Source organism: Caretta caretta, chromosome 11 (assembly GCF_965140235.1).
Source record: "Caretta caretta isolate rCarCar2 chromosome 11, rCarCar1.hap1, whole genome shotgun sequence".
Lineage (NCBI taxonomy): Eukaryota > Metazoa > Chordata > Testudines > Cheloniidae > Caretta > Caretta caretta.
In genome coordinates this window covers 9,177,925-9,195,095 of record NC_134216.1, presented here as the reverse complement: position 1 = coordinate 9,195,095, position 17,171 = coordinate 9,177,925, and the positions used below count along the sequence as shown (strand labels likewise).

The 17,171-nt window shown below is 43.7% G+C and overlaps 1 protein-coding gene across 2 annotated transcripts in view; it reads right to left on the bottom strand.

Annotated features, from left to right (window-relative positions):
• The window catches only part of GLI2 (GLI family zinc finger 2), a 246,042-nt gene that overhangs the window by 42,081 nt on the left and 186,790 nt on the right, over window positions 1-17,171 (bottom strand). For both annotated transcript variants that reach the window (XM_048869923.2, XM_048869924.2), the window contains exons 4-5: window positions 9,225-9,427; window positions 6,408-6,599 (exon numbers count right to left, since the gene is read on the bottom strand). In XM_048869923.2, the coding sequence (XP_048725880.2) occupies window positions 6,408-6,599; window positions 9,225-9,427 (395 nt within the window). The remainder of the gene's footprint in view (window positions 1-6,407; window positions 6,600-9,224; window positions 9,428-17,171) is intronic.

Below are 17,171 nucleotides of genomic sequence, written 5' to 3'. Positions count from 1 at the left end.
TTTTCCAGATCATTTATGAATATGCTGAATAGCCCTGGTCCCAGGATAGACCCTTCGGGATGCCATTATTTACCTCTCTTCACTGTGAAGACTATTTATTCCTACCCTTTGTTTCCTACCTTTTAACCAGTTACTGATCCATGAGAGGACCTTCCTTCTCATCTCAAGATTACTTACTTTGCTTAAGAGCCTTTGGTGAGGGACTTTGTCAAAGGCTTTTTGAAAGTCCAAGTACACTATATCCACTGGATCATCCTTGTTCATGTTTCTTGACACCTCAAAGAATTCTAATAGATTGGTAAGGCATGATTTCACTTTACAAAAGCCATATTGACTCTTCCCCAACATATCATGTTCATCAATGAGTCTGATAATTCTATTCTTTACTATAGTTTCAACCAATTTTCCTGGTACTGAAGTTAGGCTTACTGGCCTGTAAGTCCCAGAATGGCTTCTGGAACCTTTTAAAAAAATCGGCATCACATTCGCTATCCTGCAGTCATCTGGTACAGAGGCTGATTTAAGTGATAGTTTACATACCACAGTTAATAGTTCTGCAATTTCCTATTTGAGTTCCTTCAGAACTCAGGTGAATTCCACCTGGTCCTGGTGACATATTAATGTTTAACTTTTCAATTTGTTCCAAAACCTCTTCTACTGACACCTCAATCTGAGGCAGTTCCTCAGATTTGTCACATAGAAAGAATAGCTCAGGTGTGAGAATCTCCCTCACATCCTCTGCAGGGAAGACCACATGCAAAAATTCTTGGCAGTGGCTTTGTCTCCCTTGAGTGCTCCATTAGCACCTCAGTCATCCAGTGACCCCACTGATAGTGTGGCAGGTTTCCTGCTTCTGATGTACTTAAAATATTTTTGCTGTTACTTTTTGTTTCTTTTGCTAGCTGTTCTTCAAATTCTTATTTGGCATGCCTAACTATACTTCTACACGTGACTTTCCAGAGTTCATGCTCTTCTGTTTTCCTTGGTAGACAGCCCCCAGGCTGTACCACACAGTGTACAAAAAAATCTATTTTAAGAATGTTTTAACAAGAACTCATTGGGTTTACTTTTCATATCCCCCTACACATATAGCCAGAAGGCCCAGTTATTATGAGCCCAACTCTAGAGATTAGAGAATAAATATAACTCACATATTTAAGCCTTTAAAAATGACCTGCAATACCTTTTTGGTACATACAAACTGCCTTTAAAATTACATGAAAATCAGATGTCTCAGGATCTTCAAGGGCTAAAACCAAGTGCTTTGTATCCCACTTGAAAGCCGTGACTCTCCCCTTTCCAAATGATATAAATATCCCATTTCTAGACTAGCAGCGTTCTAAGACTGGATCTTAACGTTCTCACTGGTGCAGGATTAAATCCTGGGCATTGGACCAATCTAACTCTGGAAGGAAATTCAAGCTTCATGAGTAAAGAAAGAAATATTTCGTTGGCAGTTTATTACATGGTGCTACAATTTATCACATATGTCAGTTTCCTTCTTTATCCACAATCTGGAATTTCTTCCCAAATGTAGACTGTCCCAAGAAAGAAATGTCAGAGACAAATTTTAGGTTCAGTCTCAGTTTAAGGTTCAATCTCGTAACTCTGACAATTTTATACACACACACTGTTTGGGGATATTATACGGATAGGACGGGAAGGAATTTTCATAAAGAAGGATTTAAGTCCTCTTTGCAGCATTGGAAATGGGAACAACACATCCCAGCTTAATGTAAACACACGGTGATCAGTTGTGAAGTCCGTTATGTATTAATGTGCCTGGGAATATCTAACTGTCTTCTTGAACTGACCCTAGAAATGAACTCCTCCAAGCACTGTGATTGACTGTCAGAGCGTGCAGGACATCCAGTATGTACCAGAACTTCAGACTGCATCTTTAAAGATAACTTTGTGCTGCAATCTAAGTGGTGGACAAAGAACTTGAAGAATCAATTTATCCAGAGGCAGCCACATAATGTACATGAAATACAGACATTTTACACTCCCTCCCTTCCAAATCACAGCCATAACTGGTGCTTCTTCTGTGTTTCTTCATCCAAAACCTAAAATAACATAGTCTTATTGAAGCCAACACTCTAATGGGCTGATCGGAAGGAAAAAAAAAAGGGAAAGAAAATTCTGTTCACAGGACACAGAAGTATCCCCCCAGGTTATCAAATTAAATCCAGAGGCAGTAACAACATCATAAAAAGGGGTTTGTGCTTGACATAAGACAATCCCCTTATCAATAAGCAGCAGCCAGCCACAAACAGTCTCAGGATAACCGGTTCCTTATTCCCTTCTTTCCTTCTGTTACAGCATCACACATCTTACTTTGACTGCAGCAGATTCTGGGCATTTGTTCAGGTACCAGGTGCTATCTTGGGACTCTTACTTTTTCATTCCCTGGGGCCCTATAAGGCTTAACAGTTCAAGGAATTCTAATGCTTCCCTAAGATCCTTGTTGAAAGGCCACATTCTTCTATTTCCAGTGCACAAGGTTAGAAGGCCTAACCTGCACATATAAATTGGATTCATTAGAAACCACAATTCAGGAGGATTCCAGATAAAGCACATACGGGATGCTGTTGATCTCTCTCTGTTTTGCACATTTTTTTCTGGGCAGGAGAAAAGGGTTGTCGGCTTTTCTTAGAGTCTCACAGTCAAATCGCATTTTTATGGAAGGTGCAATTAAAAGCAATGACATTAAAGAAAAGCTCTGCATCCAGCCATGACTATTGCATTCTTTATTCAGCAGACCTGGGTTCTATTCTCAGCTCTGCCACTGGCCTTCTGGGTGACCAAAGGTTTGAAACTAGGGGAACCTGGACCAGTGAAAGTACGGGTTCACACGAGTGCAGGATGACTACACTTTTGCTGCACCTCGGTGCAGTGACATTGGGGTAACGAAAAATGACAGTGTAGACAAGCCCTTAGTTATCTAGGAATCACCCCAGAGATTTAACTAAAGCAACTGGAAAGCCCCAGACAAGACTGCATGAAAGAACTACCACAGGCAGCTGTCTCACTTCCAAATGAGCCTTCCAATGTTCAGATGGGGGTGTTAAAATGGGTTCCCCTCACCAGCAGAGTACCTGCTCTGTGAGCTGCAGTATCCAGGGCAGGAGAGGTTTTCCGCTTGAAATGTACATTTCCAAACTTTTTTTTTTTTTTTCAGTTTTACACAGCAGCTTTGTGTTATTGTAGTCTACTGTGCCATGCGGTGTTTAACAGCTGTTATGCTCCACCCTAGAGTTGGCTGCACTTCAGGGGAGGGTGAAGCGATTCTTGTAAAGTTTTTAAGGCAACATAGAGATCTTTTGGAAGGAAAGGCGCTCTGTGAATGTAACATTTATTCCAACAACATGTCTGTATTTAATGTGTGCTATTGATATTCCCGCATCAGAAGAGCATCCTGTTTTATTACTAAACTATCCACCTAGGTACTTATATGGTCACTTATTTAAATAAATGATTGGAATAATCTGTTAAACAAAAAAGGAATGATGGGTTCAGTTTCTTAAATCATGGTTTCAGAACAAACCACTTCACTCCAGGTTTCGGTGACTCGCAGTTCCCTCATCATGCGTAACTCTGAACCCAAGCCTCTGTTATCAGACAGGTTTCAGAGGAACAGCCGTGTTAGTCTGTATTCGCAAAAAGAAAAGGAGTACTGGTGGCACCTTAGAGACTAACCAATTTATTTGAGCATGAGCTTAAGTGAGCTGTAGCTCACGAAAGCTCATGCTCAAATAAATTGGTTAGTCTCTAAGGTGCCACCAGTACTCCTTTTCTTTTTTTGTTATCAGACAGGCTACTGAACTGAAGACAGCGCTTCAAACCAGCCAGCAGAACATGAACTATGTGATATAGCCATTGCCAAGCCCTTTTTATAGGGCTTAGGTCCCAATCTAGTAAAGCATTAAGCATGTGGTTAAGTCCATCCCTGTTTAGCAAAGGCTTAATTTTAGGCATGTTTTTAAGTCCCATTGACTTCAGGCAAGTTCTGAAGTCCTTTGTTGAATCAGGGCCATAGTTTATAACCAGACCCAATCTCACTGCTAGTGCCTTTGCTGGGGGGGAGTGAGAAAAGATAAATCAGACTGCCTGAACATGATCAGAGAATAAATCCCAGACTAACGGATAAAACTCCACATGTGGACCACAGATTTTTGGGGGGGCCCGCTGCTTTTAACATGCTCTTCTTTAAAATGGCCTTGTGGAATTTCACTTCAAGTCTTCATTTATTTCCACTATTGCTTAATAGCTTAGTTTCCATTAATGGAATCCAAAAGTTTACAGATGGGCTTTCCAGTCACTGATCAAGAAAGCTTTTTTAAAGGATCAAAATAATGCTGATCCCAGTCTTTAGAGCTTGGCAAAACTCAACCCTCCCGTGTGATACCGATATAAACGTGGCTGCATGTAATTAGGGACCTTGTTACATGATTTACTCCAGAGCTACGCTAGGAGAAGCCAGGTAGTAAGAGACCCTTCTGCAGAACAGAAAATCCCATATGACTTTCAGATAAAAGACTGACACTAAGTATCCTACAGGATGAGGACCATGGTGCATTGAGTGTCAGTAGTCCGTGTTAGTATTACAAAAGCCATATTTGTTTATCTAACCAGCTCTTTATCTGGCACTTCAGTGAGCTGCTGCAAGTCACTGAAACAAAACACAGTTCAAGAAATGCACCAAGGAGGAGGCAGGGAGGGCCAGGGAATAAATGCAGATCTTGAAGACTAAGGAGATCTGCAGAGGAAAACTCAGAGGTGCCCCTTTGCACCAACAGAGGTTAACCTTTAACAGGCAAGATCATGAGGAAATTATTACTGACCACCTGTTTTGCTTTCTAACAAAACACCCTGTCAAAGGTTTGGGCCTGAGGGCAGTGGTTGTGGGGAAGGACAGAACAGTACCAGAGAGAAAAGATCAGGATTTTAGTTATAGGGTAAATCTACACTGTAATCATGGAGTGTGATTTCAGCTCGTGTAGTCATACCTGAGCTAGCTTTAATCTGGCTAGCTTGGCTACTGGAGAGTGAAGCCGTGGCAGCCTGGGCTTCAGCATAGGCTGTACAAGCCCACCCAGAACTGTGGGTAAATACTTGGGTGGCTGGCCCACCTGATGCTTGTGATGCTGCAGCTTCACTGCTATTGGTCCCCAAGCTAGCCAGATTAAAGCCTACATGATGATGCCTGATGATTGCAGTGTAGACATACCCTTAGAATCCTGGTCCTTGGTGAATCTAATTGTTGATGGCAGAAATCAGCTGCAAAGTGTTTATTTAGAAATTGTTTTTATTTAGAAATTTAGATGAGCTCTCATCACTGCAGCCTCAGTGCAAAAAGAAGTCAGTTATAAAGCAATGAAACCTCAAAGTCTTTAAGTCTGAAAGATCAAAAGTAGAATCTCTAAAGCAGTAATGGACTGAGACAGACCTCAGTTTCAATGCCTGAACTAATCCATGAGCCAATCAGAAGCATGGGATCAGAGAGTCATGCTGGGTTCTTTCCTTGTGCATCAGCACCTCTAACAAACATTCCGCAGGCCACATCATGCCCTCAGTGCTGCTTGTGCAGCCCCCCATTGTCTTTCATGGAGTGAGACACCATGAGGAGAAAAAATCTTACGCCTTTAAAAATCAGTGTAATCTAATCTGAAACTACAGCATGAATCATAATTGTAAGGTTATAACATGGACGGATTCGCTATATGGCAGAGCTGTGGGTGCTCACGCTACATTTTCATACCTTAACATGATTTTATTTCTTTTCAGTTTACCCTTAACTCTGAATTTTCTGGGTTCAGAACGTCTGATTTGGGGACAGTTACAACACCCCTGTAATGATTTTTACTATATACTTTCAACCTTAATTCCATTTTAACATTTTGTCTGAGACTTTAGATTACCATAGGCCCTATAGGCTCCAACCAAGATTAAAGTCCCCTTGCGCTCGGCGCTGTGTAACACATAATGAGAGGCAGCCTGTGCAAACAAAAAAGTCTAAACAAAAAAGACAGACAAGGTGGGAAAGGAAACAGAGGCACAAAGAGGTGAAGTGGCTTGTCTGACATCACACTGCAGGTCACTGGCAGGGACTAGAGCCCATGCCAGTGCACCATACACCATGCTGACTCCCATGTATTTAGCAGCCAAGGTGCCTCTCCAAATGGTCATGATTGTTTTTTGTATATGGATAAACTTTTTAAACTCAGCTTTTTAAACCAGTAATTACAGTGCAGCCCTAATGTTCTTTAGAAACACAGAGAAACCACACACAATAACATCTGCTTTCATCCACGTGGAGAACAATTCTCTAGGCTCGAGTAAACTTCCCCCAGAGGAACCCTCTGTGAGCTGCCCCCAAGCAAGGGGGAGGCACATTCCCTACTCACCATCTATAGGGCTGAGGTAATCATGAAGATGCGCCGCGCTAGCTGCTCCCCCACTCTGCATCAGGAGGTCCCCGTAAGGATTCGGATGGCTGGCCATGAGCGTCATCTGGTGATAGTAGTCGGCAGGGTTGGCTCCTGGAGGGGGAGGGGGCAAACCAAAGAGGCCTCTCTCTTTTAGATGCTCATGAGCCACTGTAGAGGCAGAGAGTGAGGAGACAAACATGGGGAAAATGTTCTCACAGTAAGTAAAACTCCAGTGCTGACATTACAGTCTGCCCCACAGTCCCCAAGCCCCCTTGTTACAACTCAGTTTGGTGCTCTAATGACGTGCGTTTGGGCGTGTTTCTGTGGACAAAAGAGGCCTCTGCATTCTTCCATTTCCGCACATTTATAAACAATGTCTCATTCCCCCTTCTAATAATCCTTCCACATGAAAACAGAATTCACTGCGGGGAGGGGTCTGGAAGGCCCGACCAGCCCACAGCAAAAACGCTGTCAGCATCAACTTTGGTGCCTATTAGCAAAGAAAAAGACAAGTAGAGTCCAGTTAACAACCGCAGCTCAAGGAAATTAAAGCTGAGATCTAATGCGGAGAGCTAGGTTTAGCGTCTGGCAGTGTAAAACCATTTTGGCTGCCAAAGCCAATTACACTCACTTTCTTCCCACTGTAATTTTTCAAACCTGCCTCCCCACTAGCTTGCCATTAACTTATTTACCATGGCCTAAAAAAACCCCACAATGCCCCTTTTAAAATGCCCAATAATGAAACGCACTTTGCAAGGCGGTGGAAAAAAAAATACATGAGCAATAAAACCTCTCTGCTGTATGCTGAGAGCAGAGGTTTGGAATCTTAACACTTGCTTGGGTGAGCAAAACCTAATTAACAGGAACAGAAAAGCCACATTGTAAGGTGTGCATGTACCTGTATCTAGCCAAGCTATTTACGTGCCCCTCAGTTACCACAGCATCTAAACACTTCAGTCTTTTGATAGATATATCCTCACCACACTGATGTGAGGTAGGAAAGTGCTGTTCTTCTAATTTTACATTTGGGTAGTGTGACCAGATGTCCCGATTTTATAGGGGAAGTCCTAATATTCGGGGCTTTGTCTTATATAGGTGCCTATTACCCCTCACCCCCTGCCCCAGTTTTTCAGCCTTGCTTTCTGGTCACTCTACATATGGGAAACTCAGGCACAGAAAGACTAAGTGACTTCCCCAAGGTCACAGAAAGTCTGCATTGGAGCAGGAAACTGAACCCAGAAGTCATGAGTCCCCGGCTAGCACCCTAAACACTGGACCATCCTTCCTCTCTATGTAGATACATACAAGGTGCAATTTTGACTTCACAAACTCACTTTTTATATTGATTTCTTATGGAGATACTTCTGATTTACTCATCTGCAACTAAATGAGACCTCAGACTGTACTGAATTATATATATATATATTGTGGCCATATTCTCTTCTGCCATAAATTGATGCAGCTCCAGCATTACATAAGTAGAGAATTGGGCTCTCTATCTATTTATGCTTTCAAAAGGATACACCTGTATTTCAATGTTTTCTGAAATTACTGAAATTTACTGAAGAGCCTCCCATTTTTCATTTCTCCCTGCCTCCTACCTCAAATATACAGCGTTTAACATTATCAAACACTCCGTAAGCCTGTGTGATGCCTCGGCTCGCTGAGATGGGGAAGGTAGGAACTATACTGAATACAGCCTGATGCTTGGAAGTGTCTGGGTTATTTACAGCCAGTGCCGCATCTATGCACCATGCACAGGTTTTCACAGTCCCTTTACACGGGCAAGAACTATTCCACAGGGATTACCCGGGGGAGAGGGAGGAGAGCAGAAATAACGAGGAACGAGGGGTCAGGTGGCCTCTCCCCCTTACACTAGGGCACCCATCACGTGAGAAAGGCTAGCGCCATGTGGAACCGCTGTAGTGTACAGGAACTGTGTAATAGCCCTTTAAGTAGTTTTTTGGTCCCTTAGTGAGCCCTGCCTGCTGTCTTCTGTTGCAGACGCCACAAGAACCGACTTGTGGTGTCTGCAATCGAAGCAGCAGCATATATCCGTAGCGAGGCCTTGTGTGTTTGTATATAGTTAGTAAACGTGGTTATTTGGAATCCAACTGTGTCCAAGATGTTTCCTTATATCATTAGTGTTGTGTAAAGAGCAAAGACACAACAAACACTTTGCACAGCTGCAGCCCTGTCACAGGGCTGCCGGGGTCCCTCTGGGGACCCACTGCCAGTGAAGCTCATAAGACCAGAGACTGGAGTAAAATGGTACATAATTTTAAGCAAAATATTTATAACAGAATCCAACAGTAACAGCTCTTCTCATGCTCTGGTTTGTCAATGCAATGATGCAAAACAAATGTGTAGTTACAGACCAGGGAAAAAACAACAGCTCCCCACTTCAGAGAGCAGCTGTAGATCCTTTGCAGCTGTAGATCCTTGGGGTATAGGGAATGTAGTGCTGGTGAAAAGTGCCAGAGCTACAAAATAGCTACAGCACGAGTAGCAGTAGAGCAAACTCCTCCAGCACCGTGTTGGCTACATGCTTCAACCTTGACCCCCAGAGACCACTTCTCGGCGTAAGCGTTGCCATGCACATTCATTTTCTGCCCTCTCTGTGGAGACTGCCAATATGGGTGCCAGCCTACGCCAACTGCTGAGAGGAGGCATAGTTCAACAACAGTCAATCTAAGAACTGCACAACTCATTTCATGTCAGCCACTTGACAGCCTGTAGTTCAGCTACGGCTTTAAACCCTCACGCTCAGTGTCAGGACAGCAATGCGCTTACCATCAGCAGGGCTGAGGCCTCTGGCGGCAGAGATCATGGAGAGAGTGGGACTGCTGTGCACGGTGCGGAGGTAATGTTCCATATGGGGGTTCATGTACGGGTGAGGGGGGTTGAAAGGCGATTCACCAGGTCCTGCTGGGTGAGGAGAAAGGCGAATAAGGGAGATGTCGGAGATAACGGGGCTGCCACTGAGGGTAGGAGGCCTGTGAAGGAAACAGAAAAACATACAGTAAATTGGTCTTCAATTTCATTAGCACCTCTTTGTGCATTTTTTCTTTAAGCTTGAGCATATGGCTGGAGAGCAAGGACTCCTGGGTTCTAGTCCCAGCTCTGACTCACTGTGTGAACCTAGGTAAGTCATTTCAAATTTTTTGCACCTCAGTTTGCCCTTCTATAAAATAGATATAAACTGTGCATATATGTACCACTGCCACCTGTTGGAGAGAATTATAATTGCTCTATTCTATATCTTATGCTGCTAATAGTGGTTGAAGAATCTCCTCTATCTCAACTGGTTTTGGAGCAAAAGACTCAGAGATAAATTATTGTGAAATCCTCTGTGGCCACAGAATACAGTACAGTGACATATGTGATGCCTTAGTTGGCCACAAGTTTCTACAATACTGACCTCACATTGATATTGTGAAGGCTATTTAAAGAATTTTTGCCACATACACTGAGATCTTTGGAGAACAGGTGCTATGCAAGTGCAAGGTGCTAGAATTATTCTTTACAAGTTCCTCTATGAACTTTACAGAGAAAAGATAAAGTGCCCATCGCCACTTCCCTGCGGGAAGGGGGAGGGGAAAGGAACCTCCTTTGTTCTCTTCTAAACCTGCTCATAGTGAGACCATGGACTTGTCAAAACTAGAGAGAAAGAGACAGAGACTTTGTCAGCTGGAGCTCAGGAGAGGTATGTGCTTGCCAGCAAGTCAGGCAGAATTTCTGTGCTCAAAGCCTGGAAAAAACTGCCAATAGAAGTAGTGAATCTAAGTTTCAGGAAGCCGAGCTAGACAAGAAAGGGATGTAAAAGCTACAGACACTCGCCACATTTATGGTCATGAAGGTGAGCCACAGGATGAGCTGCATTTCTTGGTCTGTTGTGAGCAGGCCTTGAATCCCTATTTGCTCTTTGACAGTTTTTTCATCTGCCCATCTTACTAGGAGACTGCCTCAGATAGGAAACTGCACCTCCCAGGGGCTAGCAGCTGCTGCCTTTGCAATGTCTAGAAGTGAAGGAAGTTTGGGAGGGAGGACAGCCAAGTAATTAAAGCAGGGAAGGGGAAGCCAGAATTCCTACATTCTATCCCACACCCTGTCACTGAATTGAGTGACCTGGGGCAAGTCACTTAGCCGCCCTCTGACTAAATAACCCACCTGCAGAAGTCAATCAAAACTTTTTCAAACCACATTGGAAGGTTTGTTTTAAGATTTTGAGGGCAAATGTTCTGATCAGATTTTATCGTGTGTGTTCTTCTTGTTCTAGCCTCCTTAGCGCTAAATCCCTCAGTCCCTGCTTAGGCAAAGTCTCCGTTAAAGTGAGAATTTGACCTGAGAAAGGATTCACTAAATGCTGCAGGTTTAGGTATCTGGACATTTCTACATAAGAAAAAAAAATCAGACCCGTATTTCAACCCTGGAGCAGCTCCACCAGCAGTAGCAAAGGTGAAAGATGTAGTGTAGTAAAGTCTCAGGTGTTTATTCCATCATATCTTCCAATCCTTATTAAATAACCGAGTGACAATAATGCATGCTCAATCTACTATACAGCCTTCATCCTTCCTATCACTCGGGGATAAATACAGGATCTGTATTATGCCAGTCTAAACTCAGCCTTAGTGTTCAGCCCCTTCATAAACCTGCAAAGGGAGTTCTGTCAAAAAAGCCTACAGTACCAGGATAGGGAACTGGTGGCATGTGTTATTTACGGTGCCATAAGTATGGGTAGCACTGGATGCAGAGAAAACAAATGCAGTCCCTGTCCTGAGTAGGTTACAGTCTTAGCTACATACAGGAAACAGGGCAAAGTAACAGTAGACAAAGAGGAAAGAGAGGGGTCTACATCATGTGAGATCCCTTTTAAATTAGATTTAGATCTAATGAGGGTTGGTGTGGAAAGATAGGGGTAGAGCATGTCCGATGATGGGTTTTGAGGATGATCGTGAAGCACGATTTTATGATGTATGGGATCAGAGGCTTGGCAGCATGCTGGTGGGTAAAGGGTAGTGGAGAGATGCAGAATTATCAGCGTAAAGAATCTAAGTGGGTGAATGACAGGAGATAAGAGAGTGGCTGGAACAAGGGCTGAGCTCAGTGGCATTGGTCTAAGCACTGGAAATGGTAGCACATTTTATGCAGGACTCTGCGTAAGAATATTTAAGTATTCCCACGAGTGTGTGTGAGCGCAAATATCTGTCTCTCTACATGTGTATGTAGCCACAAGAGTGAAGCTCTCTGAGAGGCTTAGACATGCCACCTGAACTTCAAGATACAGATTTCACCCTATACTGTCAACAATTCAGGTGCCTTTTTATTTATTTATAATACTTGGATATCCACAAAGCCGCACAGAACAGTAACACAAGCTTTATAGCCTCATTCAGCAATTTATGAGGGTGTTTGTCATTGTCTTTCTGATAAATTAGTAAATTTGGCAAGTGTTTGAACACTTTTTGCTGATGTGTAATACATTAAAATGTCTTTTAAAATATATATATATTGTTCTAAATACTCCTCTGTAGTGATAAAGTCTGCCTCTCACCAGTGTAAAATACAAGGCAGCAAAAAGCTGTCATTACAAGGGTATATCAGTATCCAAAACACACACACATACACACAAGTTTTATTGGAATCACTCCTGATTCACAGTGCAATAATTGAAAGCAGAATCAAGCCCATTATATTTTATAGTACTGAAAGACAAACTTATGATCACATAGTGATTTCAACCTCATAACCTGTTACTATGTCATTTTGTTACCAAAATTATGTAGGTGACTTAGTCAGTTTCCAAAACTGCCTTGTTCCAAACTGTGTGGCCTATGTACATAGCCCAGTGTACTGTGGCTGGTTAACATCCTCTGTACTTCAGCCATGACATCATCTACAATAGCAGCACGCCTGCAAGGCTCAGCCAAGCTTGAGCTAAGATTTGTGTAACAGTCGAAGTTGCTGCTAATAAGTCAACCGTGTATGAAATCTACCAATTTATTTTGGGGGGTGGAGTGGGGGGGGGGGAAGAGAAGTGAATCAAAGTCTCTGTTCCAGATTTAGTTTCACATCACTTCTAACAATCTCCACCACCTCATCTGGAAAAAATGAAATGGGTTTTAAAAAAAGTGATGTCATTAAGAAAACATCTGACTAATTTTTCTTCTGATGAAGACTTAATATAAGCAAGGGGGAATGTAAATTAAAAGCAGCCCCAATCTACCCCAACCCGTGGAGCCTGGCTTAATATATAAGCCATGAAAAGAGTTTTCTTACATATACAGTAAGTTCCCTCTTTCATCAATAGTCAGTGCTTCTCCCAATGGGGTTGTGAACTTCTTTGATGCAGGCTTGAAACTATGTATTAGTGGGTCTATGAGCCTTCTGAGGCTACTGTGATCAAACTGTGAGGCCAACATCGTAAATGCATTTAATAATATGCAGGGCTCGCTATTCATTTTCTCCATGCTAAATTGTGCAGAAGATTCTGAGTCCCTCAGAAGAGGAAAACTCCAGCCTGGCCAAAAAGGTAAAGTTGGAGAAAAATGACCAAGATGTCAACCAAAAGGCATACAAATGGAAATGCAGCCGGCAACAGAGCACAAGGTTAGCCTGGTGGTTAAAGAAATGGACTCAGAGGTCCAACTGAACTGGGTTCAATTTTCAGTTCTTCTACAGACTTCCTCTGTGACCTTGCGCAAGTTACTTAGCTTTTCTGTGCCTCATCTGTAAGGCTACGGTCTACAGCTCATGATTCTTTCAGCGGCGTGTATAGCGTGTACTCGAATCGCCCCCCTAGCATGGCTTTAAATAGCAGTGTAGACAGTGAGGCATGGCTTAGGTGAGTAAAGAATACACATGCTTGAAGGGAGTGGGCATGTACCTGAGTACATACCCGCCACAGATCTTTTTGCTCAATCCGTGCTGTTCCCTCTACACTTCTGGTTTTAGTTGTGTAGCGCCCCCGCCACAAGAAGAGACTCTGGAGAAAGGTTCTGGAACTGGGGAGGCAGCAGGGAAAGGCTCTGCAGTGGGAAAAGGCTCAGTCAATTCCTTGCTGCTAGAGACTTTCCCCTCTACTGGTAAGGACTCTGGCAGAGGGGAGGCAATGGGAAAAGGCTCTGCCAGATCCCCACTGCTACAGCCCTTCCCTGCTGCAGGTAAAGCCTACATCAGCAGGGAAAGGCTCTGGCAGCCTTGTAACTATACACTGTAGTGTGGACCCAGCTTGCTTTTCACTGCAGCGCGTAGCTACGCATACCCTGAATGCCACCAAAAGCGGTGTGTAAGGTAGATGTAGCCTAAAAGTAGAATAGTAATACTCCTGCTCTTTATTTGTCTCATCTATTGGGACTGTAAGTTCTTTGGGGCTGGGACTTTATCTTACTGTGTATGTGTGTAGTGTGCCTAGCACAATCAGGTCGAAATCTCTGTTAGGACCTCTAAAGATTACTGAAACACAAAATAATTATAATAAGCAGCTCAGGGATACTGATCGCTTACCATGACAAGTCTCAAAGTAGCATGGCTATCATCAACCACCAACTAATATTAATCCTTAAGAGTACTGGGGATAAGGTCCTCCATTCCTCAGGCCACTGTCTTCTCCTCACAACTTGCTTTCCCATTTCACCAGTAGCCATTTGCTCCCCATCCATTATTATTAATTATCTGAATTCTGGTAAGCTCCTGAAGGCCTCAGTTTAGAAGAGTGCCCCCACTGTGCTAGGTGCTGTACAAAGACATAGTAAAGAGATAGTTCCAGCCTCAGAGAGCTTACAAGATGAACAAAGGGTGGTGATGGGGTGGGGGGGGAGGAAGGTATTATTAGCTCCCTTTTACATCTGGTGAATTTAGGCACGGGGAGATTAAATAACTTGCCCAGGGTCAGAGAGGTAGTCTGGGGCAAAGGTGTGAATAGGATCCAGGTCACCTGGTTCCCAGTATGGTTCCTTAACTACAAGATCAAACCTGGTCACCTTCAGAGCTTTTCCCCTGCTGCAGTATCCCCATCCCTGAAAGTTCTTCCACCCTGTTACTAGTCCTTTCCACACCTGCAGCGTGGCTGCCTCCCCATCTGTGTTCTAAAGGCCGAAGGGTCGCTGACGATTGTATCCATCTATGCCAAAATTTGACCTACATATTTGACCAACAAGATCAAACCATGCCCTCTCTCCAGGGACTATATCCAGCTTTGGCAGGGATATGGAATGAAACAAACAGCTCTCCGCTTTCAATCTCTAAACACTATGATCCCAACTGTTTGGCTCTCCTCCTCATACCCCATTCCATATTCAGGAACAATCTGGACCATCCCTAACAAAAATACATGACAGCATCCACCCCACACATCACATCCACAAATGCAACCCCCAAGGCTGCATTCACCTAACAGGGAGAAAAGGGCTGGTTCTAGGCAGAAGCTGTGGGTGCTTCAAGCATTTCCTTAACACTCTTTCCCACAGACCTATGATGTTAGAACACATTTGTAAAATTATTCACTGTTCTCGCTGTTGGACCCTGGGACGGCATGAAGAAAACACCTGACCATGCATACTGAGGGAGAATCCAGGATCCACTGAAGTCATCTGCGAAACTGCCCCTCACCGCAATGGGGCCAAGATTTCACCGTATGTATATTTCCAACACAGCTGGGGCTGCACTTTGCAAATAGGCTTTGGAAATGGGAGCGGGGTGCCTGTTTCCCTGAGGCTCCTTTCAAAATCCCAATGTATATCATTAGCAGTCAGTTATTCTGTAGTGATTTACATCTTCCAAGAGGCACATAAGCGTTCATCAATTTACCCTCTCAATGCCCCTGGGAAGCAGAGAAGGTTATTTGTTATCCCCTCCCCCCTCTTTTTAAAATTTTAAACAGACATGGAAACTGAGGCGGGGAAAGTCTGTTGATTTGTCTAACGCCATACACTGAGTTGGTGGCAGAGCTAATGTCAGAGAACTTTCGAGCTCTCAGGCCACTAACTCACACGTCTCTTCAGATCAGTTACTGACAAATTATTGTTGACAGCTCGGAGGGAACCGCCTTGAAAAATGCACAGGGCAGTGTTGGGGTTACTAGATGTTTTCTCCTTGCTCCAATAATCTGCTGTCTATGGAAGGGAACCGTTAGGCATCTACAGATATGAGTATGAAGCAGCAAACATTTCTTGCATTCATGGGCAGTGATTTGAGTCCCTTAGGAATATCTGTGACCAGGATTGGAGATAAAGGGGGGAGATCTCTTTAAACACTGATGGCATCAGGAAAAGTGCCTCTCAGAACATTATTTGCAGCCTTAGATTATTTCCACAGCTGTCAATAGTTCTCTCCACCGGTGCATTGTTCTCACCTACTTGTCAGCACTGAAAGCCACCCTGCTGTTTCAGGGTCTGATGTACAATCCTCCACAGATGCAGGGAGGCGAGGCAGCTCAGCAGTTGGCGTGTGACAGGACTGTAGGAATAGCACCAGCAGCAAGAAGATCTATTAACAGTTGACACTTGACGCATAGAATCAGTGGGAAACTAGGAATTTTTGGTGGTTTCCTAGGGGTCTAGTAACTCCCCAATTGTACTTGCATCAAAGGAAAAGAAAGCTGCTTAATCTTCTTACCACCTGTGCCACCCTAGTGCAGCAAAACAAAATCAGGGTAAATAAGTTTGTTGAAATCAGTGTCAATTCATCCAAAATATGCAGACAACCTAAAAGCAGAGGAATGGATTAAACATGCTGTAGTCGGTAAGAGCCATATCTGGGCAGCGGCCTCATGCTAAATGGCAGTACTGGGTCTCTTCTTTGGCACTACGGTCAACTGACAGGCCTCTCAGCAGGACAAAAAGCTTTTATCAAGTCTCCATCAGGCAGTTCAACCAAAATGGAAAAAAAAAATCCATCTATCCCTAAGAACCTTTGTTCACTGTGTAGCAGTGTCAGGGCCTAAGAGGTCTGGAAAAATCTGCTCCCCCTGAACAGTAACATAATACTTTGCTGTAGCACCTTTCATCTGAAGGTCTCCAACTGCTTAGTACAGAAGGAGGAGTTATGGGCCTGATCCGCACCTGGCATCTTCAAAATGGACTCTCTCCTTTGACTTCAGTGGAGCTACACTGATTTACACCAGTTGAGGATCTGGCCCTGCAAGGGTATATCTGCACTGCAGCTGGGAACGGGCCTCCCAGCCTAGGTAGACAGACTCATGCTAGCTCCGACTAAGCCAGCGTACTAAAAATAGCAATGTGGATGTTGTAGCTCAGGCTCTGAAGCCCACCCTGGGTTTGAGCTCGGGTGGCTAGCCCCAGTCTCCACTGGAGGAGCAACTTTTACACTGCTATTTTTAGCATGTTAGTTCCAGGGAAATTAGCATGAATCTACCCACCCAGTCTGGGAGACTTGCTCCAAGTTGCAGTGTAGTCATACTCCTGGATGCACAACCCCCTTTGTGAGGCATGTGAGGAGTACAATTCCCATTTTACAACTAGGTAAATGGGGAATGTGGTAAATTTGCCAAAAGTAACACAGCAAATAAAAGGCAGACCCAATAATAGAACCCAAGTGTCCTGTCTCCCCAGTCCCATTCTCTAGCCAGTAGACAACACTCTCTCCAAAAGGGAGTGGAGGATTTTCAGTGGCTCAGTAGTTTACAGTCCTAGCCCATATGTGCCAAACATCTCAATTCAGCATGGTCAGGCCTGTCACAGATTGAAATGTCAGTAGAGGGGGTTTTGGAACAAACTGATA